At 41.5% G+C, this 26,335-nt stretch overlaps 1 protein-coding gene across 1 annotated transcript in view; it reads right to left on the bottom strand.

Moving 5' to 3' along the window:
- Positions 1-26,335, bottom strand: part of kiaa1549lb (KIAA1549-like b) — a 77,256-nt gene that overhangs the window by 14,560 nt on the left and 36,361 nt on the right. The window contains exons 3-14 of the mRNA XM_069657862.1: positions 22,896-23,384; positions 22,660-22,775; positions 17,255-17,474; positions 16,910-17,043; positions 15,988-16,156; positions 10,668-10,727; positions 9,763-9,914; positions 9,106-9,277; positions 8,453-8,616; positions 7,363-7,398; positions 5,609-5,799; positions 445-575 (exon numbers count right to left, since the gene is read on the bottom strand). Of these exons, the coding sequence (XP_069513963.1) occupies positions 445-575; positions 5,609-5,799; positions 7,363-7,398; positions 8,453-8,616; positions 9,106-9,277; positions 9,763-9,914; positions 10,668-10,727; positions 15,988-16,156; positions 16,910-17,043; positions 17,255-17,474; positions 22,660-22,775; positions 22,896-23,384 (2,034 nt within the window). The remainder of the gene's footprint in view (positions 1-444; positions 576-5,608; positions 5,800-7,362; positions 7,399-8,452; positions 8,617-9,105; positions 9,278-9,762; positions 9,915-10,667; positions 10,728-15,987; positions 16,157-16,909; positions 17,044-17,254; positions 17,475-22,659; positions 22,776-22,895; positions 23,385-26,335) is intronic.

Here is a 26,335-nt window from a genome sequence, read left to right as displayed (position 1 = left end):
GGAACATTTAGCTTCAGCGAACAAGAATAGAACAGGGAATAGTTCTACGTCTGAACGGCTTAAACTGCTCCGCATCAAAATGTGAGACTTCATGTGTTCTTTTTTTCATTAGTGCATATGTGCGTGTATGTGTTCCTGCCAGTGTGTCACAGCATCCTCTCCTCTGACATACTGTATCATGTCAGCAGAGCGTCTGCCTCATGCATATTCATCGGGTCAATCTGTGCTTACTGCTGAGTGGCTACCTTTCTGGCTGTAAAAAAAAAAAAAAAGCTGCAGTGGCAGAGCATTTCTCTCACGGCACCTGTGAAGCACAGACTGGGGAAGTCTTCCACACAGGAGATCGTAGGGAAAGGTTTTTGGCATGTGTGACACGTTTGACCTTCTCTGCAAAGCAGCTGCAGAAGAAATGATTTGTGTTTTGCATCAGAGTGTAACTCTCACCGTCCCTCTTGCGCGTCTCCTCCTTTGTCAGTTTCTGCTGCGCTGTGACTTTCAGCACCGTCAGGGCCCTGCCGGAGTTCAGCTTCTCTGATTCGTTGCTGATGACGGAACCGTCCTCGCTCGGCAACTTGCTGCAAGTAACCATAGCAACAGGAAAGGCGGTGAGCTCTCCGGAAGCTGGGCTCACAGCCACGTTATGTCATCCCTCCCTTTAACAACCCCACCTTGCTCTCTACTTCACTGGAGTAAACATAATGTGTCATTGTTGTATTTGTCTTTGCACAATGATTAATGCATGCTCAGTAATGACACAATCACTACACATTACCTGCTTCTAAAGATTATCAGGCGTTAGTTAGTCCTTTGGGTCCTAACAGGAAATGAAATGACAGAAAATGCAAGAAAAAAAATGTGGATGCATTCTTGTGTCATGTATCATCATCTCTGACATATTGTGTCATGTATGTTTCAAATCCAGTATGCGTTCATGTCCAGAGTGCAAGCAAAGAACTGCTTCTTCCTTTAATTGAACAAACAATTGCTTTATCCAATTCTTGTTTCACTAGCCTCAAATGCTGTACTGTGGTCGGAATTAGAGCTGATCAAGCGTCGGCACAGAGGACCACGAGGCTGACAGTGACATCAAAGCACCGTGGTCTATCCCCTAATTGTCTGGTATAAGTGATAACAGCAGAGAGAGACAGAGGAACTGTGGCTGCCCTCCCCGCTCTCGTCGAGTCAGTGCTGCAGAGAGCTCGCTCCGTGCAACAGTCAGGGCTTAACAAAGACGTGTAATGTGTAATAATTAAAGGAGGTGTGTATAATACATGTGGATTAGCTGTTTGATTGGACTGTATGTTCGATCCTTTGAGGCTAACAGTGGGACCTCGGTACGAAGGAAGAAGCCAATTAGAGGTAATTGTCTACAGCATGCTTGTAGTCATGTTTTTAGTGAGCAGCAACCTCCAGTGTTCAAAAATTAAGCCATTACGGAAGTGCAAAAAACTGCAGTTCCTTGAGTGTCCACTTGAGGCTCCAATGCCAAAAAATTCCCCATTAGGTTCATTATTAAAATGCCCAACTCTACAGCAGAAATTAACATGTTTACAGCCTGGTTTCTCTATTCATGACAACTGTGCGGGGAAGATTTTTTTTTACATAACTAACATGTTTTAATTATCTCAGGCCTTAAACTGTAGGGGCAGGGTCACTTTGAGTGACAGGTGGATACTGCTGGCTGTCTGCTAATCATCAACACAGCCAATTCAGTCTTTAAAGTTAACCCCTCGGCTGTGTTCGTGATTTTGCTTTTTTGGGATATTTTTCATGTAAAAATGATAATCTGTCTTTCTGAGATTTATTCCACTAACTGGCCGTCTAAGAAGTCCAGCTTTTTTGGCGAGTTAAATTGTAGTATTATTGTATTGAAACATTTGCACCAGGCAGGTATACTACGCTCGCCATACCTTTGGCTTGTTAGCTCACAGAAACTAGTGATGAGAAGACGAAGAAAAGTTATTCTCAGTTACCTTATACGTGTTGATGTTCCAAGCTCTCTAAGCTTCTTTACTCTGATCAATAAACCACTGAGGTCAGCCTCCAGCACAAAACAAATCTCAACACGACGGTCAACTAGCTCATTCTCCTGCTAAGAAATAAGCCCTCGCTTCTCTGCAGCACCACCCTCTCATCCAAATATGGTCACTTCTGGATTCAGGAAACCAAACTCGAGGTTTCGTATACAAAGTCAAGAAACCAATGGGTGACGTCTCGGTGGCTACATCCATTATTTATACAGCTTTATTTTTTATATTTATTTTATTTTCATTCATAATAACAGGAGCATTATGAGAGTCACATGGTGAACCAAATACAACAGAGGAAATTGTATTTGGATCACCATCTGACTCTCATGATGCTCCTATTATTATCCATTACCAAAAAAATCAAGCAGGTTTCTTCTCATGAATACTTGGGTGTAATGATTGACCATCTGTTATCCTGGAAAGACCACATGGAATTTGTCTGGAAAGAGACTAAACAAAGAATTCATTTCCTTCACTAACCTAGAACTTTTGGGGCGAGCAAACAAATTCTTCTATTGTTTGCTACTTCTGTGATTATGATTGTCTTACAGGACTGTAACACCACATGGTACAAGTGTCTGTCCAATGTGTTAAAGTCTGAACTGCTCCAGCAAATGACAATCTGCTCAAAGATTGTAGGCCAATCACTTGGGAAACTTTATGTATCAGCCTACAATAATAACATGTTAAGACAGGTAAACAACATTGTGAAATATTACCATTAAACCAGAGATACAGGGTCCGAGGCTTTAATAAGGTTAGACTGAAGCACTCTTTTGTTTATCAGTCCATTCTGAAATTAAATATCGAGCTGAATCCCAGATCAAAAGTACATTTAAGGGTCTCAAATACTGTCTTCTGTGTTATGAAATGTTTAAAGTCGAGCTGAAACGGCATTTCGAGAGTATCTAGCTTCTGTATCGTGATGTATTTCCGAGTGAAACAGGACGTGCAGGCGGGACATATCATTAGAGGGATTTGACTTGATCGCTGAGAAGTGGGCGTAGACAGACGTTCTCCACAGCGCAGTAGCTAGCTAACTGACCGAGCGTTCTTGGTGCTCTGCAGCTATGTTGCAGATTGATTGGTTGAAATTGGTTGGCTCTAGCTCACGTGATATTTTTTTTTACAGGAAGAATGGATTTTCTGTATTTTTTTGGCCTATATTGTCAAATAGATGCACAATATTACCGGGGATGTGATCTAAAAGGATTAAAATGACATTTTTCATTTCACCTCGACTTTAAGTATTTTCCATCCTGTTCTTAACTTTTATGTTGCAAATGGAGCTGCTGTGATGCAAGAAAAAATCTGACTTGGTCTGACAATAAAATATTTTCTATCCATCCATCCATGTTGATTGCTTTGTTTGTATCCGATGTGCATAGCGGCATCCTAGGCCTGAAATAAGTACCTAAAATATGAAACCTAACATCATCCCAAAAGTTTGTTTTTGGGAAACAGCATAGAAAGAACACAACTCTGGTCTGTCAGTGCAATCAGTTGAGAGCTAAAATGATGTTCCATTTGCAAGACAGCTGCTTTCAGCTGCTATAGCACATGTTGTATGCAGAGTGGCAAACAGCTAACACACGATACACAATCTACTGTATGTATGTACTTGAATTTCTCCAATCTACTATCCACTAAAGTCAAAGACTAAAAGTAAAGCCAAAAGTCCTCCTTGCACATATATGACAACTGTTCGACAGGTACAGATGTTATGAGAGGTGAGTCACACCTTTACATAGTACACTGATTGAGAAATATAAAAAGGTTGCTGTTTCAGGAGTCACCAGAGTCATAACTGCAAGCCCTCCAGTCTATATGTTCCCTGTTCTGTCACATAAATTTCATTTGATCTCATTATCCTGCCTGTTTTGAGGAATTGTGCCCTTTTGCGTTGCTCGGCTGAATAATTCAGCATAATTTAACGTAGCGATTAATATCCAGGAGGGCGGTAAAGACTGTCAGAGGAGGAAAATGGTCAATTTCACCTGCCCATACAGAGATCTCTGTTAATGACCACATATATATTATTCAGCATCGGGGTACGATGAGGGCAGAAAGTAGGACTGGAGGGATCTGTGTAGTTTACAGTTCTGTCTCTCTCTATGTGAGCCAGGAGCTTTTTGACACAGCAGGGGGGCAATGCTTGAGATAACTCACATACTGTTAGCAAATACAGAACTCTAATCTTCAGTCACAGTGGAAGGAGAAGCTTTAATATGTTTCTGAATAAATCAAGATGATTCATTTGATAAGCATCTGGTTGAGATAGCAGGATGTTTCTTACACGCTAACTAAGCCAAGTCTTAAAACTACAATTAGCTTCATTTTGACTCTAACAACCTTAAATTATTCTAACTTTAAACACCTTTATATGCACTTAACAATTTAACAAGTATGTTATTAAATACATTTTGATAAACTAAACTGACTTTGTAGAGTTATTTTAGGCTATTTTATATCCATCATAGTGCCCATTCATAAAACACACACACACACACACACACGCACACACGCACACACACACGTGCACACACACACACACACACACACACACACACACACACACGCACACACACACACACACACATTATCTAAATAATTTGTCTCCTCCTTTGTCTTGTTTCAACAGTTTAAGTGTCCTTGGTAAGTTTGTAAAGAAGGCAGTGATGGATATGTTTTGTTAACACTGCTTTGTTAGACTTTGTTAAATCTGGCATTATAATTATTGTAAATAAAAGTCATGCATTGTGTTTAATTGTACTCACAAAAAATTGAATCATCTGTTTTTGGCTGATTGGTTGCATCTACCATCTCTCCACGACCTGTACACCAGGTGCAGGTTAAATTGTGGCCGACCGCTCCCACCACAGACAGACTCTTTGAGGTTAAAAGCTACAATGAGTAGGAGTTTTCCTTGCATTTTGTCAAAAACACATTCAAACTGGGCCCCTCCTCCTGGGCTCTTCGTCACCAAAAGATCACTCTCACTCTCTCGTGCAAGAACACGCCCACCCCGCCGAGCTAACACCGACAGCATCACGGTTTCCTTTGCGCTCCCATGCTAACTGCCGGTTAGCTTTGCGCTAGCATATTTGCACTCATCATCACTTTGCACATACCTGCACATCTGTACAGCTCTTATGCCTATAGTACATATTATACTGTTTTGTACATTTTTATTTTTTATTCTTTATGTCCTACTACTGTTTACTAGCTTTTCCTTGTTCTTATTCTACTTCTGTGTTCATTGTTTTGCACCAAAACACCAGACAAATTCCTAAAACCTATTCTGCAATAAACACAATTCTGATTGCTGCTGAATATCAGTAAGGAAGTGTTTCATCGAGTTACTTGAATTAAACCTTCATGCTAAGGCTCACATCATCTAAAAAATACCAAGGTCTTATGTCACGACAACAGAATTGTGTCCTTCAATCTCCAGTTATGTGTTTTATTCTTACACATATAAGATAGTCTTCAAGTTGTGGACTATAGCTACATTTGTTTTGTCACAATACAAGTATTTTTGTTGATTACAGCACGATAAGGGAAATGTCTAATGATACCTCTTGTGTTTATCAGAGGTGAGACTCTTCTTGCTGGCAGTTCCGTCTTGCTGCAGGGCCTTCTCCAGTGAGAGTGGTGTGTCCCGAATTTGTAGCGACATCACTAAGGTATCCTGGCTGGCGGGCAGGGTCTCCTCGTCCCCTCCCTGTTGGCCAAGGTGCTGCTTGGCATAGTCGAAACCCTGGACTGGCTGAGGGAGAGGGAGAGTGAAAAGGGAGAACGACATGGAAATAGCTTAAGTGAAGGAGATTTCCTTTATAACACCTGTAGTAATACAGACTAATCATGGACAGAAGAAACAAAGAGACACATTAGCCGTACATAACAAATGTCACAGAGAGAGACGTCTCTAAATATGCTCTGAAGTGATTCTTTTTAAGAGATGTCCAGAGGATTTAAGGAGCAGGACTGGGATTACTGCGCTGCGGTGCCTTGAAATAGATAAGCAGAGAATTAAGTGAGACCCTTTCTCATCTCCTTCCAAATTCTTGTCAAAGAAATAACTCGCAGTGGGCGGTGACAAGATGAGATCTGTAGACTTCTACAGAAATATAGTAGTGGAGTTATTAGAGGATAAGAGGGAGGAGGATTCATGGATGTCCACATGTTTATAGAGAAGGTAGCGCTTCAAACCCACACATGCACATACACTTAAATATTAAAGACTGCTCTCATGGCAGTGTCGTAAATTGTCAGACACGCATCATTGCCTCCGTGGAGCACAGCCATGGTGCAAAATCAATACATCCCTGACTGAGGCTCATGCATCCTCTATCTTTCTATATCGCGCACACCCACACATGGATAGTCAAGATTTTCTCTTACTAACTTAAAGTGCAACTGTAGGAAGCTCTAACAAGCACACGTGTTGTTAAAAGTGTTTGGCTTACAGGCTGTGAAAGCAGTATAGACGAGCGAACGCAGGAGCCTCATTTAAATGTTCAGTAGTCACTATATCTCTGAGCATTTTAAGATGTTTCCCCCCTTTTTTTATGTAACTAATGAGAAAGAAGCGGCTGTGCACTCTGCCTGGAATGTGAGAGTTTGTCAGAAGCAACCCAAAAATAATTAATATCTGATGGAATTAAGCTTTTTTTTTCTTAAATGGTGAGACTTTGCAGGACCTCGGATGTTATGTAATAATCACTGCTCTGAAAGTAGCACTGAAGTGGCTTTCGCAGTTTAATATTGAAGATTTTATTACTTTCTCTCTCTCTAAGAAATTCCATAAATAAAGCAGTGTGGTGTGCCGAGTGTTACACTCTGCATTTTCATTTACACTGATTTCAAACAGTGAAGCAAAGAAGCACCGAGCGAAAACTAACGCCAGACATGAGAGTGGAGACAGCTTCGATTAAAAGATTGTGACATCCTTGATGCAACAATAATGGAAACACTTTTCAATCTTCTAAAAAAAAAAGTGAATACACGCGCAGACACACACTCATTCTGCTCGAAAGAACGATTTCCATAATAACCACTCTTCGTAAAGCTTTCGAATGTGCCGTCAGGGGACTGCTATAAGGAGAATAGGCAATGCCTGCCTTTCATCCAGGTACATCTCATTGTGAAAGGTTTGTTACTCTAAAGTGCTGTTGTATTCTTAGTTTTTCATCAGCACAGCGGGATTTACAGAAATGTATCATAGGTGACGCCTGCTCAGAATCCCATTCAAATCCCTCTGTTGGCACAGTTGAGCCCTGAAGATGGAAACACAGATCGGTAATGAGAGGAAATACAAAGAGGCAGATACCTGGTGATAATAGCCCACATCTCTCCTGTACGCCATCTGAAAACAAGAGAAAATGTTGTGTGTGTTTAAGTTCTAAAAGTCTCCAAATGCATTGACGCAGGTCATTTAGATGCAGACCAAACAGAATACAAGCCAAGAAACGTCCTCTTAGCTGCATACAAAAGTCACCCTCGCATTGATTTTCATTGTAGACCGTCTTCTCTCTCTGACACATAGTGCACCACAAAGACTGCAAACGGCTGCTATACAGTCACAAACAACAACCTTACTGCTGCAACTAGTGATTCTTTTCATCACTGATTAAACTGCTGATTAGTTTCTAAATGAATTAATTAAACCTGCAGTGCAGAACTCTTGTCTCCCACTACTGGCAGCGAGAGTAATTACACAAACCCTGATGACTCATGCAGATGACATTACCTTTCCTTGACCTTTCAGCGCCTTCAGAGGAAAAGCTACGTGATTATCTGTGTTTGATCTCACAGTTGACTGCCTATGTTTTACTGTAATCTTTCGTCTTAAGTCAAGTTTGTTTTTTATCTGGTGCATCAAAAACTTTCCTGAGGACGCGTCTTAAGCTTTTTTAGTTATAAGATCTGCCATATTCTTAGCTAATTAAATAAACGCTGTCTCTGTGGGTGCTCCACCCTTCAGCTCTGGAAAACTGATCATCTTTTTTGACCTAAATGCATCACTTCTGGCAAACCAGGGCAAGGATGTCGCCGCAGACAGCAGCTATAAAAACTTTGCTATATTGCAATGTACAGAGAAAGATTTCCCTGGTTGTAATAGACTTCATCTAGTTGAGCTAGTTTGGCAAGGCCTTGAATGTAGCGGAGGTTAATTTATTCATGTACTCCAGTTGTTTATAAAAGATCAGAAAGAAATGAAAAGTATCCCCATTATAATTTCCCACAGCCCATGCAGATGCTCAAAATTTCCTGTTTTGTCGACCAACAGTCAAAAAACCAAACAGCTTCAGTTTACACTGATAGAAAACCAAATATATTTGGTCTCATTTTCGAAACAGTTTCAGCTACAGCTCTGCTTCAACACAGACTGACACATACCCAGAAAGAAAGACAGTTACCTTAGCTCGGGGATTGAGGTTGCCGATGGCATCGGCTTTAAAGTCGTTTTTATTCTTCCTGCACAGCACAGCTGTGATGATGATGATAATGAGTGTTACCACTGCGATGGGGGCCAACACTGCAGCGAGTATCCAGAGGTTATTAGGAGGGTTCTTCACCACGGCTGAAAAAAGGACAACACTTTTTAACATCACCACTTCATTACATGCCATCCAGAGTGCTCTAAACACTAAATGCCAGAAGGTCGGTTATTGATTGCTTCATTGGAAGTATAATACACGGCCGACTCTCCCTGCTTAAACATGCAGAATCATCCGTCACACCCACGCCACATGACACAGCTCAACCTGATATACAGAGAGCCTGATTCAGCTAATGTAGGCAGCACTCTATAGGAGGATGCAGCATGCTCTCCGCCATCCATCTCTCTCTCTTTCTCTAAGCAGTGAACTGCAGCCCGAACAAACTCTGTCCTGCCGGGAGCATTTCAGAGACATTAGAGAGCAAAGAGCTTTCTCAACCTTTTCTCTGCTCCCCTCACCCCAGCTCTTCTTTCTACACTCAGCATGAGTCATGTGTTTTGGTTTGCATGTCTGTCTGTGTCTCTGTCTGTTTGCCAGCTTGTCAAGTACAAGGGGGATGCTGTGCTCACGTTCCGCCTGCAGCTGGACAAAGTAGCCCAGGGTGAGCGCCATGGTCTGAGAGTCCACTGTGTTCAGGACCTTAGCAGCTGACGTGCCCGATATAGGAACGCCATTGTGCTGGACGTAGTAGGTCATCTCTGCTGGATTCTTCAGGCCTGACACCCTGCGGATGCTCACCATCTGATGGGAAAAGATATATTTCCTTCAACTACACAACACTCAATATGAGCCGTGTTTTTAATGGCTGGTTTATTGTTATGAGGCAGATTATGTTTCAGAAAGGAAATAAAAAGTAATGCATGTACGTGTGGAGTCTCACGAGTGGAAAACCTCATAAAAGAGGTGAGTTCTTGTTTAGTTAAACATAACACCTCTGGCTTGTTTTGAAGAGCAATTAGCAGATGATGAGCTGAGAAGCTCCCTAATTATCGAGGGCTGACCACAAGTTTGCATGCAAGTGTGAAGAAGAGCATATCAAAGCGTGCATCCCATGAAATATTCATACTCTAAGAAATAAGTGGACAAAACTGTTGGATTAATGCTTTCATTAGACTTCTAAGTAAAAAACAAAATCAAAAAAAGAATCTAAAATGAACGACTCTTCTGTTCTTCTAGAAATAGGTCAGACGTGGTCCTCCCCGCCGGCTGCCACGCTACTTTCTTACCTGGACAGTGTAGCTGTCTACAGCAGTTGCGCGTCTGAAACGAGTGCCCTGCTGCCCTGCCAACACGAACAGCTCTGCCAGCCGCTGCTCCATTAGACTGGCAAAGCTTTGGTACTGTCCCTCCAGGCTGGCGTTATCCACGTCCTGGATCACTGTAAACGTAGACAAAAGAAAGAAGACGGCCAGATGGCTGTTGAGGGATGCAATAAAATATTGGCGAGGAGACCAGCATGAATAAAGAAGAGAGAGGTAAAATTAGAAATGAATGTGAGACAAAAAATACTCCGATCTGGATCTGTGTTTCTTCGTGGTGCTTTTTATCTGATTGAGATGCAAGTTCAAAAGTTATTAGCCATAGCAACTTGATACGCTAATGAAAAATCAGGGCAAAGCTTCTTGGAGTCTTTCTGTCCCTTCACTTAATGCAGCTTTAATCTGGACACTTTTTTTATCAAACACTTTAAGGTAATAATGTTGGTCGTACATCTTGTTCACTGTGAGTAAATCCCATTATGTAGGGGGACGACCTTGGACTGACTTGGCCTCTCATGGCAATAAGAGCAGGGTTAAGAGCTACACGACTGATCTGAAAGGCCATCCATTATACAGCACAGCAGTGTGGGTGTCCTTGAACACTGTGAAATATGTTGATTAATGGAACCAACAGAGGAGGTACTTACAACAAACAATCCAAAGGTCATACATGCATTTGACTGATCCAGTGAAAAGCAGATGCAAAGCACCCTGTATTGTTAAGGTACATTTCTTGCACATACATCCTCTACAAGTCTTGTTGTGTCATTAAGTAGTAAACATTAACAATCATTAAGTGCATGCATTATGCAACATGAAACCCATAAGGTCCCATAAGTGTTTATTACAGATTGAAACAATAATCACCTTACCTGTAATAACCCAAAAGTCTCTGGTAGCAATGGAGGTGTTCAGATTGTGGTACTCCAGTGCTGTGAAGACATAAAAACAAAATAATTTCCCCCCTGAGCATCAGCATTAGAGAAGCATTAATATTCATCAATTAAAATTTACCACTACACCTTGAAGATTTTCATTCAAATAAATGTCTGTTAAGTCTCTATCTATCGCTGAATGAGGTAACACAATGGTGATTGAGCCAATGATGGCCCACTGATGAAAGCCTTTGCATTTGCAGTATTACAGACTGGTGCGACTTTCGTGGAAAAAATCACAAGCGGTGCCCAGTTAGTGACGCGTTTTCCATCAGCCAGCAGTGGTTGGTCTGCCAGAGAGGGTAGGCGGAGCTAAGCAGCTGCTTTTCCGCTCTCTACAAGTGTTGTGAGTCAACAGTAATCTACTATGGCTGAACAAACAAAGAAAAGATCGATGACTACAGATACAACTTACAAATACCAAGATACAAATCCAAAGAAAAATAAACAAATTCGACGCTCAGATGAAGACAAACAGTCTAAAACGGAGTTACAACCTGAGCCAACCGCAAGTGTGCTCCAACAATTACCGTTTATCACCATAGGTGCCGCCAAAGAGAACGAAACTGAGATCTTCGAGATTACAACTTTAATCTTGATAAAAATGTATTATTTCTTGCTTTTTTTTGTACTGTGGATGTTCATTTAACTTTGAAAATCACATAAAACAGGCTGTGACAAGGCAAAATGAACAAAAATGTTCAAATTTGCATACTGAAACTTTTTGACAGCTGTTGGTTTTCTACCAGTCAGAGCCGTCAGCATTCAATGTAGAAAAATGGCCAAAAGTCAGTGAGAATAATAATGACGATTCATTATCACCTGCTGTGTCTGTTCTGTTGTCACTGCAACAAGTGTTTTCAGATCGGTGTGTTCTGTGTGGTTGAGATCTCATGTTAAAGCCTCATTATCACTGCATGTCAGACACACACTGAAGCAGGGGAGCGTTCAGCTGCCTGGGCTCCGGTTGTCTCCGTGTTCTCTTACATCTATTTCCTGCCTGATTAAGCTTTTGTGCTGCAGGCTGCTGCAGTGTTTTTGGGAATGCTGTATCACCGGCCTGTGAAAGCAGACTTGCAACAGAAATGTACACTCAGGCATGACAGGAGAGAGGTGTGGAGGGGGACGGGGGACGACAGGATGAGAGGAACAATAAGGGTTTTGGCATTGTTAATGGATGGGGCTGCAGGGCTGTCAGCAAAATCTGTTCAACATTGTCCATAAGTTTGAATCATGTGGAATATTAAGCTGTTGTGTAATGAGAGCCTTGGGGATACATCATTTATAGCATTTTTAAGTCATTCCAAGAACTTTCAATTCACCAAGAGGGAGCTTTTAACAAAATAATCTTTCATATTTGATATCAGTGCTTCGGTAATAGTTTTCAGAGATGGTTATGGTCTAAAAAGAGACATTTGGCAAACAGCTCCACTCATATTCCACCTGAGAGAGACTGGGGGAGTAAAAGAGCTGAGCGTGGCTGTCCGGCCTGCACACAGGCCACAGGATCTGTACTCGGTGCTACAAAGCGCCACTTCGGAGTGGTGTGAGATCCCGGGCCTTTTCTGTCAGAGCAGAGCCCAAGGTGGTATGAGAATCCCCCACTGTTAATTATTTACTGCGATAATTGGCTTTGAAGTGAGGAGGCAGCCGCTGCCAGCATATGCTCACACCTCCTGTGAACAGTGTAATATCACTAATGGCGAGGCTGCAAAACAAACAGAGCAAAATCCCTGTCACACTCTCTCATTCTTTCTTTTACTCTCCTGTCTTACTGAGTTTTTCTCCGCGTCAGTGTCTGCTCCCTTAGAGTCTAGCTAATGGCTCTCCTTTTCTCTGCTCCCAAACTGATTCACCCTGCCTGTTGGAAACTTCACTTACTAACTTAATTTACTCCAAATACAAAGTGAGTTTTAATTTAACACTCTCTCGCAGAAATCCTATTCATTAAGATTTAAACAGGGTGAAAACCAAACCTGCAATGGGCCCTAAGTGACACTAGTACAGCATCTTTACAAGACTGGATTTAAGGCTTGTTAGACGGCCTTTTCTTGCTTTGTTCAGTCATAATCCCACCTAAGGCTCCTACAAATACTGTTTACAAATGCAACCTTGGTCTTCCCAATTTGGAGCAAACAACCTCAAAATGTTATATATCATACCTATTTTTCATGTGCCCCCAATACTCAATAATCCATAGCAGGCTGGGCAATTGTGTAATGGTGCACTGAGGTTGTCCACACAATTTGTAAAGTGGGGAAGTATTACATAACCCTGTCTTGTTTAGTGGGTATTTGGGTCAGCTGGTCATCTCCTATAAATACGTCACATCTGGACCAATGAAAAAGCCACAGCAATAATACCAATAACACCAGGTATTATTCTACTTTACCTTAACCTGTTAAATGTCAGTAAGTTCTCACTCTACATTACAGTTATACAGAACTTAAAAGAGAGCATGTATTAACTACATTGGGTCTGTTTGAAAGAGTTAAGCAGGACACGTGCACCATTGATTTGGTCTCTGTGAGGTTCGACCTCCATATGAGGAAGGAAGCATTTCTTTTTAAGTTCCGTTAAATGCGGTCCAGCCAGGTATACCCAGATAAGTAAGAAAGGGTCCATAGTCTATTAACTTTGTGGGCTCAGTAAAGAAAAGAAAAGTGAAAAAGCTGCTTTCAGGATTAGGCTCAGATAGATGGTGATACAGGGAAGCCCCTGGCTCAAATCCTGGCTCAGGCATCAACTCTGATGTGATCCTGAGCATGATCCTGCGTAGCCAAAGGTCTGTCTTGTCAAACTGACCAAAGCCTGGAGAAATTCAAGCCCCATTAAAATTAAGCCAGGGAGATTTAACAGAATCATGACCAGAGGTGTAGGTGTGAGGCGTGTGCCTCTTCAAATCCACAGCCAATCCAAAGGTTGCATCTGGATTAACAAAGGGTCCTTAACTCCATTTATTAAATATTATTTTATTGGACACCCTCGAGCTTCACAAGACTGAAGTTTTGTTAAAAGAATTACAGTATGCCAAGACACTTGCCATGCATATAACCTGTAACACCATGTAGACATTGTAGCATAAAGTAAGCAGCATGACGCAATCCATCATCTGTCAGTATAGACACAGGATATGTTTAGCCACAGAGCGTAAGTCACCTGCATGTGGCAGCACTCAGAGCCCAATAAAATCAGAGTAGTTACATATAAGAAACAGGAAGCTTAAATATAAGGAGATATATGGTCATCTTAGACATCTGTTCTGATTAATATAGGGGCTCATCTGTTCTGTCAGACGCTAGTGAGACTGAAACTGTGGGTGAAATGACTCCTATGTAGACACGCCTAAAGAGTGCTGGTGCTATACACCATACAAAACAACAGCCATTTTACTCTGACATCGTGCTCAGGATTGAAATACTGCCATATTTTAGTACTGCTGTATTTCCAGGTTGCATATGGTTTCAACATGGACAAACTGAGAAATCGTTATCATAGTTCCCTAGTCGATCAGCAACTGACAAGGCTATGAATGTACAAAATTGTGTGAAATGTGACCTATATCAAAGTAAAAAAACATATTTGATAACCATTAGATACCAATTAGTAACTGCTAACTCATAAAACTAATGCCTAGCTAACTCTAATTATCGTTAGCTAGCTAACATAACCATTAGCGGGGAAATTACTTTCCTAATGTATCATGTAATGGTAATGTTAGCTAGAAGGTGGTTAAATGCCAACGTAAGGAGAGTCATTAAACCAATGCCTAGCTAACTTTAATTATCATTAGCTAGCATTAAACCAATGCCTAGCTAACTCTAATTATCATTAGCTAGCTAACATAACCATTAGAGAGGAAATGCCTGTCCTAATGTATCATGTAATGGAAATGTTAGCTAGAAGTTGGTTGAATGCTGATATAAGATGTGGCCAATGAGTTATTAATTAATAATGATCCCCTGGATTAACACTATCCATGTCTTTTCAGATAATAATCATTGTGAAGTAGTGAAATGATAATGATTTGAAAGCTACCTATAGCAGTTCAGCAAAACAACATTTGAGCTTCCCAGCCTGAGACATCAGAAGAAAATGGCCGCTGTCGGACTGTGGTTTTGCTACTATAGAGGTTTCAGGTAAAATGCCTCACATGCTTACTTTACAGTAGGCTACATGATGGAACTTGTTATTGCTTTAGAATAATTGCCATAATAACCACCTCCTGCCACTAACATCATGGCTTTTTATGTTTATGCTAACAACACAAGGGAAGCACACATCTAGAATGAAAAGTCTGTTTGCAACTAGCCACTGAGCGTTACACTAAAAATGTTCAGGTGATTTCTAGGTGTGTAAAAGGACTTTAAATCATATATCATTGGCAATCGCCCAGCTCTTTGCTGAAACTATTCTGAATTTACTGCCAACAAGGTCAAGACAAACAGTGAGTCCATCCTTTAGGGATCAATAAAGCGGAATAAAAATGATGTGTCTCATTATATCTTAGAGTTCTGCATCTGCTATATCTCCCTCAACTGAGCGGTATACATTACATCCCCCAGTTACACTAGGGAATGGAAACAGGCTGCATACTGGAACTCTACTAAGATTGCTGTGTAGACTCCCGCTGAGTCCTTGTCACTCTTCATTTGTTTTTCTCTGAGAACATCTCTACCACAGATGGAGGGCTGGGCTGAGGATGCCCTCAAAGGAGGCTGAGATTAAAGGCACGGGCTTAGTTGTGTCTTTAAATCAACTATCTTTAAGTGACTCAATCATTAAAAAACAACTATGATTGTGAAAGCAGCAGAGCAGGCAAAAAACATCCAATTAGGCTATGGAGAAACTGGACATGCGTCAAACTTCGAGATTGAAGTCCTGAGATCTCTTTTGAGATAGTCCATTTCATATGAATGCAAAAAACATACTCAGAAATCGGTCAATACATCAATCACTGCAAGTTTTTAAAAAATGGTCTTGTCTTGATTACTTTAAGTATAGTAAATCAATATATGTGGCATTCTTCAAATGTCCAGAGTTATAATGAGAAACCAGCATGCTTTATAAACACAGCCTGACAAGTTTAAATAGAACTTCCTGTAGGCTTCGCACAAGGAAAAGCTCAGCACTTTTATTGTGTGACTCGAATTTGTAATCTCATCATAACACCAGAACTACCTGGTGTCTCTTCCTGTACCGCTGTTGAATTATCCCTGACTAACAGACGTATTTTTGAATGCAAATTGTGACTTACGCTCAGCAATGACAAGTGGTGGATAGAAGAGGAAGTAGCCCACCAGCTCAGCTGACAGCTGACCGAGGAGGTTTGAGGCAGAGGTGCCATTAAGGAAGACAGTCCCATTCTTCACAGTGTAGACCAGTGACACAGCAGGAGAGCCTGCTGCCTGGGAGACACTCAGCATCTGGGAAATGAACAGGAAGCACACAGGCTCAGAGAGAGAAGAAGGCGCAGAACCACATAAAGTGTATGGGATTGCATTATTGTAATCAAATCTAGAACAAAATGACATAGTAGAGAAGACAAACCTCCAAAAATGTATTATTTTCTTGGATAAACAAATACTACAATCATCAAGAAGCAAAGTGACTGTAAACTGGCAAGGCATAAAAGTGTGCAAACATTTTGTAGCCTCAGTTTTTTCATCCGTACATAACTATCAAATTAACTCTAATTTAGGGTACGTTTAATGTGGCAGCTCATTAAAATTAATACAAACATTGCCTCCCTAAACATAATTAATTAGCATATCATAAGCAGCTCTGGTTTGAAAAGCAAAGTCTGATACACAGAGGGAAAATTTTGCACAAATTGCACACAGTTTGCAACTGTTTGTAGCTGCCAAATCAAATCAACCACATTGAAATACTAATGTGTAACAGGGGACAAAACTGTATCTCTATTCTAATATGCTGCAAAAGATATACAGTAAACTCTCGAATACGCTTCTAATCTTGTTTAGCATCTGTTTGGTATGCTGGTTGGCTCTGGGTTAAATCAGGTCTCTGGTTTTGCCTGAATTAGATGCTTTGATTGATCTCAGTAAAACAACACCAGAACTCTTCACTTCACAGGTTCTAACAAAAGCATTATGTTAAAAATGATAGCACTGCCACCGCAACAGCAAAGGGAACACCTACACATCCCACCACAGTACCTGTACAGAGAGCCTGCTGTTGATGTTGAGCACTTTGGCCTGCGCTTCAGAAAACACCTTCTCGAGCCTCTGTTCCATCATTTGAGAGAACCGACATGACCGAGGATCATCCCCCGCTCCCACAAACTGCAGCACTGGAACATAAAAACAAAACAAGCTGATAAAAATGGACACGAGCAGAACTTTTAATGCGGATTTAAAGGTTTCTCTAGGATGCTACAAAGTTGTGTTTCTGCTATCTTTGGTAGTATGTATACTGGGAACATTTAGAATATGATGATGAGCAGTAACGAATAACCGTACGTCTCTGTACATTTCTTTCACACTGACTGAACACCAGCTGACCTGTTTTTAGCTGGAAGCCGGGCGCTGGGATGGATCTCCATGTTGTCACTGGAAGCGGCAGCGCTGTTACCATGGGGAGATACTGTCGCAGATCTGCAATCAGCTTATCACGGCCATAGGAGTCCAAGCCTTCCAGCACTACAGAGGGAACGTAAACCATGTCCCCTCCAGTCACGTGATAAGCCACTGTCATGTTGGGAGAACCAAATACTGTCTCCACCTGAGAGGGGGAAGAAGAGAAGAGAATGAGATGTCTTTGAAGAAGTCTTTTGGTAGTTTTTTTTAACTATGTTCTAGCCCATTAATTGCAGTGCTTATACCTGAGTGGGCCATACAAAACAGGTGCGGCTAGAAGTGGGCTTTTTGCCTCAACAACCACGAACAAGCGGGTAACCCAACTGGTGCCTAGCTAAGTTTGTCTTCAGTTTACTTAAAAGCACCACATGGGTAAGCCAAAATGGGTTGATGAATGGCCCTTGATAGGCTCCATACAAGGCCAATATCCGTAGAATGTCACTGACTTGGGACCCACCCAATACCCATGCTATGATGTGATGGTAAACCACTGAGGGTCAGCAAAAAGTTTGGTGTAAAAGTTCAAATTATTCATTCAAAAACATGCAAATCACAGTGTTTCCATACTAATTAATTGGAACACTGGAAATAAAGGCTCACTAAATAAAAACCACATAAAACTACAATTCATAAATCAATAAAGCCGTAAAGTTATCCAATATCCATAAAGGATAAAAAAGGAACTTCCTCAGCCTGATGCAGAACTCATGTTTATATCCAATAATACTTTACAGCTGTTATTCACAACACTGCAACTGCTTGATTCGCATCATAAACCACCATACAACCACGGGTATTAAAGTGTAAACTGCACAATAAAGTCTCTGATGTTTGACAAATATCTTTTATGGTATTTATTGTACTTCATTCCACTTTCCAAATAGCATGACAACGTTTGAGAGGGTTTTTCTGCCTTACAGAAAGCTGCTTGTCTTTAACAATTTACACCACCGTGTGAAAATCTCTTGCAGACGATATGAAACCTGTTCATAAAGCCCTTTTCAATCAAGAGATGTTGACATGTAAGAGCAGAAAATGCTTACAATCTAAATTAAAAACAAACCACCCCTAAGGACGTGTGGAAACACAATTATGGTTCATTACTATCCAATGAGTTCAGATTATGGTTTAATTCTCTACTAAAGAGTTTGGAATAAATAAAGTTGTATTTCTTGAGACAGTTTTGTAAATTCAGAACGGAAACATTATGAGCCAGGTCAGTTAGGCTCTGATCCATATGTGGAGTTTCCTCAGGGAACACTTGTAGTGCTCTCCCTTTCATGCAGTTGTCTGACATGTGTCTGTGAGACAAATATAGTTTGCATTCTCTGTATAGCTAACTTTAACTGCCTTGTGGGTTGGGTCTCTTTGACATCTGCTTCTGGGGTTAATAGAGCACACATTTTTTTATCGTCTCTTATAACCTTTTTAGCTCCGCCCACAACTTTTGTTGAGTCTGATGATTCCTGTGATATAATCCAGGCAAAAAAAACTCACTATGTTCAGAGAGACATCTCCAGCTTTGTTGTGATTTCTGTTTCCAGTGAGCAGTGAAGTAAAATCATTGGAACCAGACCACGACAGAATATACTAGATCATTTAAAACAATTGAGCATTCTTCAAAAAATGGTCGGCCATGATGGGAAATGTTTATAGTTAATCGGCAACAAAAATATTCGTGGTATAGTCCTTTAGGCCAGATTGCGAGGGTAGTGTAAATCAGTCATATTAGCAGATGAGCTACTTGACAAGGTATTGAAATGTATTGAATTTCAACCACTCACTAATGACAGCAAAAGGACAGAGAGCGATAAAGGAATACAGATATGTGGGGAGAAGTGTGAGGGACTGAAAGGCTGCAGGAAAGAGAGAGAGAGAGGGGAGAGTAAAGATGAGCGAGACACTGGACAGACTGTTAAATAGGTAGTTTGGGACAAAGAGGCTTATGTTCCTTCATTTCTTACCCAGGAGCCCAGGTATGCCTGTGTTCTCATTCGCACATAAACACGTGTGAAATCTGTGTGTTTCATAACTACATGTCACGGCATCTACAAATGTCCTTTGTTGGTAGGAGCTTTGACTTTTTGGTGACCTATATACGCACATGGAAACAGGAAAGAAAACGATGATAGATGTAATGAAACCAGGTGTGTTCGTGTAAGAGAGGTGAAACCATTCCGGTCAGGTGAACCCATCTGAAAGCCCGTGCTGACAAGGAGATCCATTGGCCCAAACACTGAGAGCCTACAGTCTCTGCCTCCTCACAATTCAGCCTTGTTTCGAGCTCTCTGAAAAGAGCCCTTTATTATCACTTCATCCTCTCAGGCTTCACCCATGTGAAGGTGTTATTAAGAGATTGCATTTCCAGCAAGTCAGAGGGTGGAAACACTCCCACTAACTCCATCACAAAGAGTGTGAAAGACTGCCAAAAGATTAACCCAACGAATACGAGCTATTTTCTAAAAGTCTCGAGTCATCGGAGAGCCTTAATTACAAGACACAAAAAAAGTTGACTTCTATATATTTTAAAGGATCCAAATGGTTTTAGTCCTTCGGCTCATCTCATTTAGTCTATTTCTCATCATCTTTTAACATCAGCGCTGCACATCTCTCTCCCCCCAACCATTTATAACCTATAATTAAACACAGAAGCAATTTCCCTTGCCAGCAGCTTGCTTCCCATTGGACGGGAGAGCAGTGCTACTAAAAGGAACCCAAGCAATGTTAAAATGGGTGACAGGGGTGCACTGAAGCAAGGCACCTCCAGAGACTACACCAGCAGAGAGAGACCGAACATGTGAGAGCACTGACCTTCACATGGGCAGGACGAATACACAGGCCTCACTCTCAATTATCTGATACTTCCACACTGAGAAATACAACACCCGAGACATTTCACAGGACTGCAGTTGTAAACACACGCACACACAGAAACATGCACACACAGATGTACTTAACACTTGCTCAAAATTGCAACACTCTAAAGGCACTCCAACCCACTGGAGAGTGAGAGGAAATATTTTGAATGTAGGGAACGGATCCCAATGCTGCTTCATTTAATTCCTGCAACCCTACAGTCTGTTTTTACATCCAAATTTTATTCAAGCTGCTAAAATTTATTCCACAAGTTTGGTGTACGACAGAAAACGGACAACACCAAATAGCCAATATCATTCCAGGAGGATAGACTTGTCTGCTCAAGTTTATAATCGGTATCGGGGAGGAAAAAATGGTATCAGCACATCATCTCTCTGTTTTACACACAAACACAGGTGTTGGAACTCAAACATACACATTGTTACTTATCTCTTACCCGGTTTTTGCATAGCTGCTCATAGCCAAAAGGTGCTCCTGATACAAAGTGACTCTGAGCGGAGGTATTACAGGCTTACTGGAGAGGGAGAATGGTTTTGGCACAGTGGGAACCATGATTTGTTCCACACATGCCTAATCCACAGACACAAAAAAACATTGCGTGTTCAATGGCTGGTTTGTGAGTCTATTGCAGGCGAAATGTTGAGACTGTTTTCCTCTTGCATTTTTCTAAACCAAATCTGGTGTGTCTGCTGATAAGATTTTCTTTTGGTGGAGTGTGGATGGATTCTCTGGGTGTAAATATAAGCCTGCCTCTTGTAAATATGAGGGAATTGGAGCAACACTTCTCTTCTACGGCACCTAATCTACATCTTGTTTCAGTGTTGGTACAGTTACTCAAATATGTGACATCACCCGCTGCCTACTGGGACGCATTCAGTCAACCTAATTTCTATATTAGTCCTCATCTCTTCTCACATAGCCTACATGAGGGTCCTTGGTAGAAGTGTCTTACTCACTCCACAATGATAAACCTCCAGATTTCTTGTGAGAACACAAACAGGAAGCATCTGCTGTTCACCAGGGTTACAAAATTGTTTGATTATTAAGCTTTCAGGACAAGGCCAAGCAACGGTTTGTGTTGGTAAAAAGAGTAGCTGTCAATCAACATGTCAAAAAGAAAGAATCTTTCCCAATTCCCAAACAGGGCTGACGAAAAGGTTTCAGTTTTTGCATCTGCATTCGTTTAGGATTTGTTTTTTGCATTTATTTGGATTAAAATAATGTTTTTTAGATTAGCTTCAACCTGTTTGTGACAATGGCTCTGGTTCAACCATTGTATTATCTCTCAATCTCTCTCACTGACGCACACGTGTGTGCAATATACACTCACCGGCAACTTCATTAGGTACACTTGAAAAATCTAATGTAATCCAATCCACCAGCTCAGCCATAAGATTTGCTTTTATGTTGCCTGTAATGTACAGGCTTTTTTTCTAAGCTTTCATAGAGGTGTTACTTCAATGATATTTCAGCCTCAAGGTCATAGGTGGTGGTGGGGCTGTACTGAGCTGCATTATATTCAGAGGTGTTTCTAATGCTGTGGCCCCCTCATGTATGTAAACAGGGAGGACAAAAAATTAGAGACACATCTCAATATAATTCAGTACAACACCACCTTTAACTGTGGCCTCAGTAATAAACATAATTGAATTTACACACTTCCGACTCTCAACAAAACAAAAGTCAACAAAATCTAAACTTCATAAAAGCAGAATCCATGGCAGTGCTGTTGTATTGAAGTGCATTAGATTGTACAGGCGTACCTAATGAAATGGCCGGTGAGTGTATATAACCCTAGAGGAAACTACTATCAATACTTACACTATTTAATACATACTTAAAGTCGTACTGACATGATCAGTATCAGAGAAAATCTGACAACTTTCTACATCAATCGCCATTTCAAATATTTGTAATTTGTAAAGTAATCATATACTGCATTAAAGTTACCTTGTGGAGTTTTTGACCACTAGAGGTGCTACAGAGCTATGTTTCTAAGATTGACCACCTGTTTTGTTGGTATATCATTTGATCCACACATGATACAGCAATGAACACATGGTGTAACGTGATCCACAGTCCTACCCATGGTTTAACACGATTTCACGGATCAACAATTGGGTGGTGGGAATGTACCGAGAAACAAGCTATCAAGGCAAGAAAGAAAGGGATTCCAAGCAAGCGAACATGGATATAAAGCATGCAGGTTTCAAAATGTCCCATATACTGGCTTTGCAATTATTTATAAAAAAGGTCATGCAATTAAAAAAGTGAAATAATGTAGCATCAAGAATGCCTGCAATGTGTTTCGGTGAGAACCAGTAAATATAATTTGTTTGTTTACAAAAGCTCCATAGGTTACTTTGAGTCTAAATGGATGAATGAATGCTAAGTTCATATTGATCTGTTGGAAGCACATTTTTCATTGATAAATCAACAGTTATTGATCTGACCTGAGCCTGGGCTGTGCTATCATTGAGAGCTTTTCGAAGGCCCTGACTTAGTCCCCGTCGCAGGTTCTGCCTCTGAATGCTGTCCAGCCGGTTTCTTCTTACATAGATGGATACAACTGAGAGAGAGAGACGGACAGACAGAAGGACAAAAAGAGAGAGAAACCCAGACAGACATTTGACAAAGCATCTGAGAGAAAATACAGAACATCTTTTTAAGACTGTGTCGAAAGTATTACCTGTTTTCACCCACAGTCTCTCTGTGATGTTGCACTGCTGTGGTGGAGCCTCCGTGGTGGTGGTGAAAGGGGAAATAAAGATGGTAGTGGCTGCCCTCGGAGGGCTTGTTCTGGGGACAGGTGGGGTGAAAGCTCTCCTGCTGGTTTGAGTTCTGACGGTTGTTGTGGTCGTCGTTCTCCTGGTCACCGGTGTGGGCTGTGGAGTGGTAGTGGTGGTAGACTCTGTGGTGACTCTTAGGGAAGGCATGGTAGTGGTGGGATTTATAGTTTTGGTGGTTGTGGCTACAGTTGTGGTGGTAACCTCTACAGAGGCTGTTGTGGTGTCCTGTTGAGGGGGTAGAGGTGATTCCTGAGATGTCCTCTCGGTGGGCCCAGCAGACAGAGTGATTCTGACTGATTGAGAGGGGGCTAGACTGGCCACTTTTTCTTTGGGGAAAGTGAGCGCACCTGTTCTGGATGTTCCAGCAGTCAAGTCATCAGTCCCTGCCTCTGAAAGGACAACAAACGTCTGAGTCATTTCCTCTGAGCGATTGGGATCTATTGATAAGGTCAGACTTGGTGATGAGAATGGAAAAGTGGCTGGTAGAGACAAAGATGATGATGCAGTGCTTGGGTACATGGTTGGATTGATTGACAATGATGACGGTAATGATGATGATGAAGCCTTAGAGGACACTGAAATCTGTAAAGACAACTGCAAAGCTTTGATACTACTGTATGATAGTGGTGAAGACTCTGAAGATGATGGCACCACTTCTGTTGGCAGGGTAACCTGCCTCGGTTTGGAATCAGTCGTGTGTTTGATATTGTCAATATCAGTGATATTGAGTCTGTTTGAAAGTGTGGCATCAGCATCGAAGGCTGATTCAGGAGACTCTATATCTGTCAGAGAGGGGCTGTGCTTGCTCTTGAACACAAATGCAAGTAAAGAATCTTGTGAAGATGTTACAGAGTCAGTTGTTGTGTGAGAGAGGGCCAGAGAGCCATCTGAACCATGTGCTGATGGATCATCAGTGTTCACAGGGGCTCCTTGCTGTATCTTGACGGCCACAGCAGATCTGAGATTAGCTGGCGACAAATTCTGACTCTGTTCCTCATATACTGAAGTGCCTTTAATAAATCTAAAAGATGGATGTTCTCCAACAGTTGAATAAAGCAAATATGGATCACTGGCGACTGCAGTTGGATTAGTTGAACTCAATATATGCACATTACGCTCTTGTCTGTCTTCCAGCTTAGGATGTTCATACGATGGTCCATCTGCTTGTGAATTATAATTTGCCCTATCAAAGCCAATAGATGTAGTTTCCAAATCAGGCTTGGTGATTTTCCACTTTGTATATGGTGCCACAAGTTTGCTGCCAAAGCTGAAAATAGCTCTAGATGTTTCATGGCTGTTTTGTCCATCACTGTAGGAAGGAGGTGATTCAGAGTGGAGGAAGGCAGTGGGGGGAAATGTTGTTTGTCCTCCTGAATAAAAATTTGATTTATCACTTCTCGCACTGGTGATTGGTCCTTGAGAGCGAGGGGCAGAATCTGTCCTTGGTGCTGGGATGATTTCTGTCCAGGAGGAAGGAGAGGACTGCCCGTGATGGCTCATGAGTGTCACATCATCCTCACGAGAAATACTTTTAATAGTTTCTAACGCAGCCTCAGAAGTAAGTCGAGAAACAGGGATTTCAGTGGGAGATCCTTCGCTGGAAACTTCTGAGCTATTATTAAACATAAAGGAATCTTTCACTGTATCGACAGAAGAAGAGTGTGTTGTGAACTGCGCTGATGGAGCACCCTGCTTGTACAACATAGTGTGTCTGATGAGAGTAGACTCTTCATTTCCATTTAATAAAGGAGGAACTGAACTCTTTGCAGCATTTCTGTGGATGCTCACAGCGGGCACATTTCCGTGTGTCATGTGAACATCGGAGGCTGGTGATGTTTTACTGTTTCCAGATTTAATGATATGAGCAGAGATTTCATCTGAGGACACTGTCTGGTGAGACTTATTAGGAAGAGGACTTTGACCAGATTTTGTATAAAACATGCGGGGCAAGGTAAGGAGAGATCTCGTCTGAAAAGGTCTTTGTGTGGGGGTAAATGGTGATGATAATGAGGCTCTGAGTTGGTCTGCATAGTTTGCCTCACTATTTGAGGAATGGCTGGTGTTATCATCAGTGGTACTGTGGTCTGGGCTGTGGCTAAGGGAGATGGAGGGAAATAAAAATGTAGTCCAAGTGGGAGAAAGGCTTTTGTGCATGGTTCTATAAGTCATATCCTTTGCTAACTTAACATGCAAAGGTGGAGACACTGTCCTACTGTGAGAGGAAAATATAATTGTTGGCGTTGTCCATCCTCTAGTCTCCTGAGTCAGGCCCATTGGAGACCCTGTTTGTGTTATGAAACCCTGAACATTTATGACTCCATTACTTGACAAATCATGGGGATCTGACTCAAACGTGGAGGAGGTTGTTTCTCTTCTGGTAAACAAACCCAGGATGGGACCGGTGGTGGATGCCTGTGTAGGTGAAAGTGAGTTATTCAGGTGAGCCTGAGTGGAAATGGATTTGAGCTCTGCTCCTGCTATCTCTCCCAAGCTGTAATTTATATTGATGGCAGGAACTCTGGGGCTGCTGTGACCTGCTGCCATCAGTAAATCACCGGGATTAGATGCATGCTCTGAGGACACCATGCCAGAGTGGATATGTGTTAGCTTAGTTATTGCAGTTTCAGAGAGAGACGTTTTAACTAGCGGAGACTGGGAGGAAACTGTAAAAAATGATCTGAAGGGTCTGAAGGAGACTGCTGGTGATACAGTTGGATTTAAGATATGTGAAGTGAGAGGCAACATGATTGCATTTCCAGCAAAAGTCTGGCTATCTACTGCTGTCTTCTTTTCCATTTCTGCATAGGCTGTTCGAGTTAACATCTGCTCCGTGACACGACTAGAAGCTGAATAGCCTTTAGGATCGACTGACAGCAGAGCTGATCTTGGATTTCGCGAAGCTCCCTGTTGCATTTGAACAGCTTGACTCTCTGGATTGGAGGAAAACGAGGTGCTCATTTCAAGATTATTAGATACAAAGTGGTTCTGGGTTTGATTTAGTCCATATAAAAGCTTTAGAAGATGCTGTCCATGGTGAGGAGTGGAGTATGATGTATGTTTGCTGGTTGCTGGTGTCTCGACTACATCTGTGCTTGCACTCTTTATGTATGTCCCACTCACTCCAAGCACTTTATCCTCCGCTGAGTAAAATGTGTGTTTTGTCACTTTATTGCTTTGTTCAATGCTGGATTCACTTGGAACGTGTGATAGTTCGGTTTTTGTGCTTAGCAGTCCTTGTGTAACAACCACTGAATGAGTCTTGGGCTGTATATTTGTTAGACTGTTTGTCCATCCCAGAGACCCTGCTGGTGATAATGTGGCTGTTTCTGTTTGAAGGGCT

Source organism: Semicossyphus pulcher, unplaced genomic scaffold, assembly GCF_022749685.1.
Source record: "Semicossyphus pulcher isolate SPU_LCO1_2020_fin unplaced genomic scaffold, fSemPul1.0.p SCAF_1, whole genome shotgun sequence".
Classification (NCBI taxonomy): domain Eukaryota; kingdom Metazoa; phylum Chordata; class Actinopteri; order Labriformes; family Labridae; genus Semicossyphus; species Semicossyphus pulcher.
The sequence above is the reverse complement of the archived record's forward strand: the minus strand, read 5'-3'. Positions and strand labels throughout refer to the sequence as shown.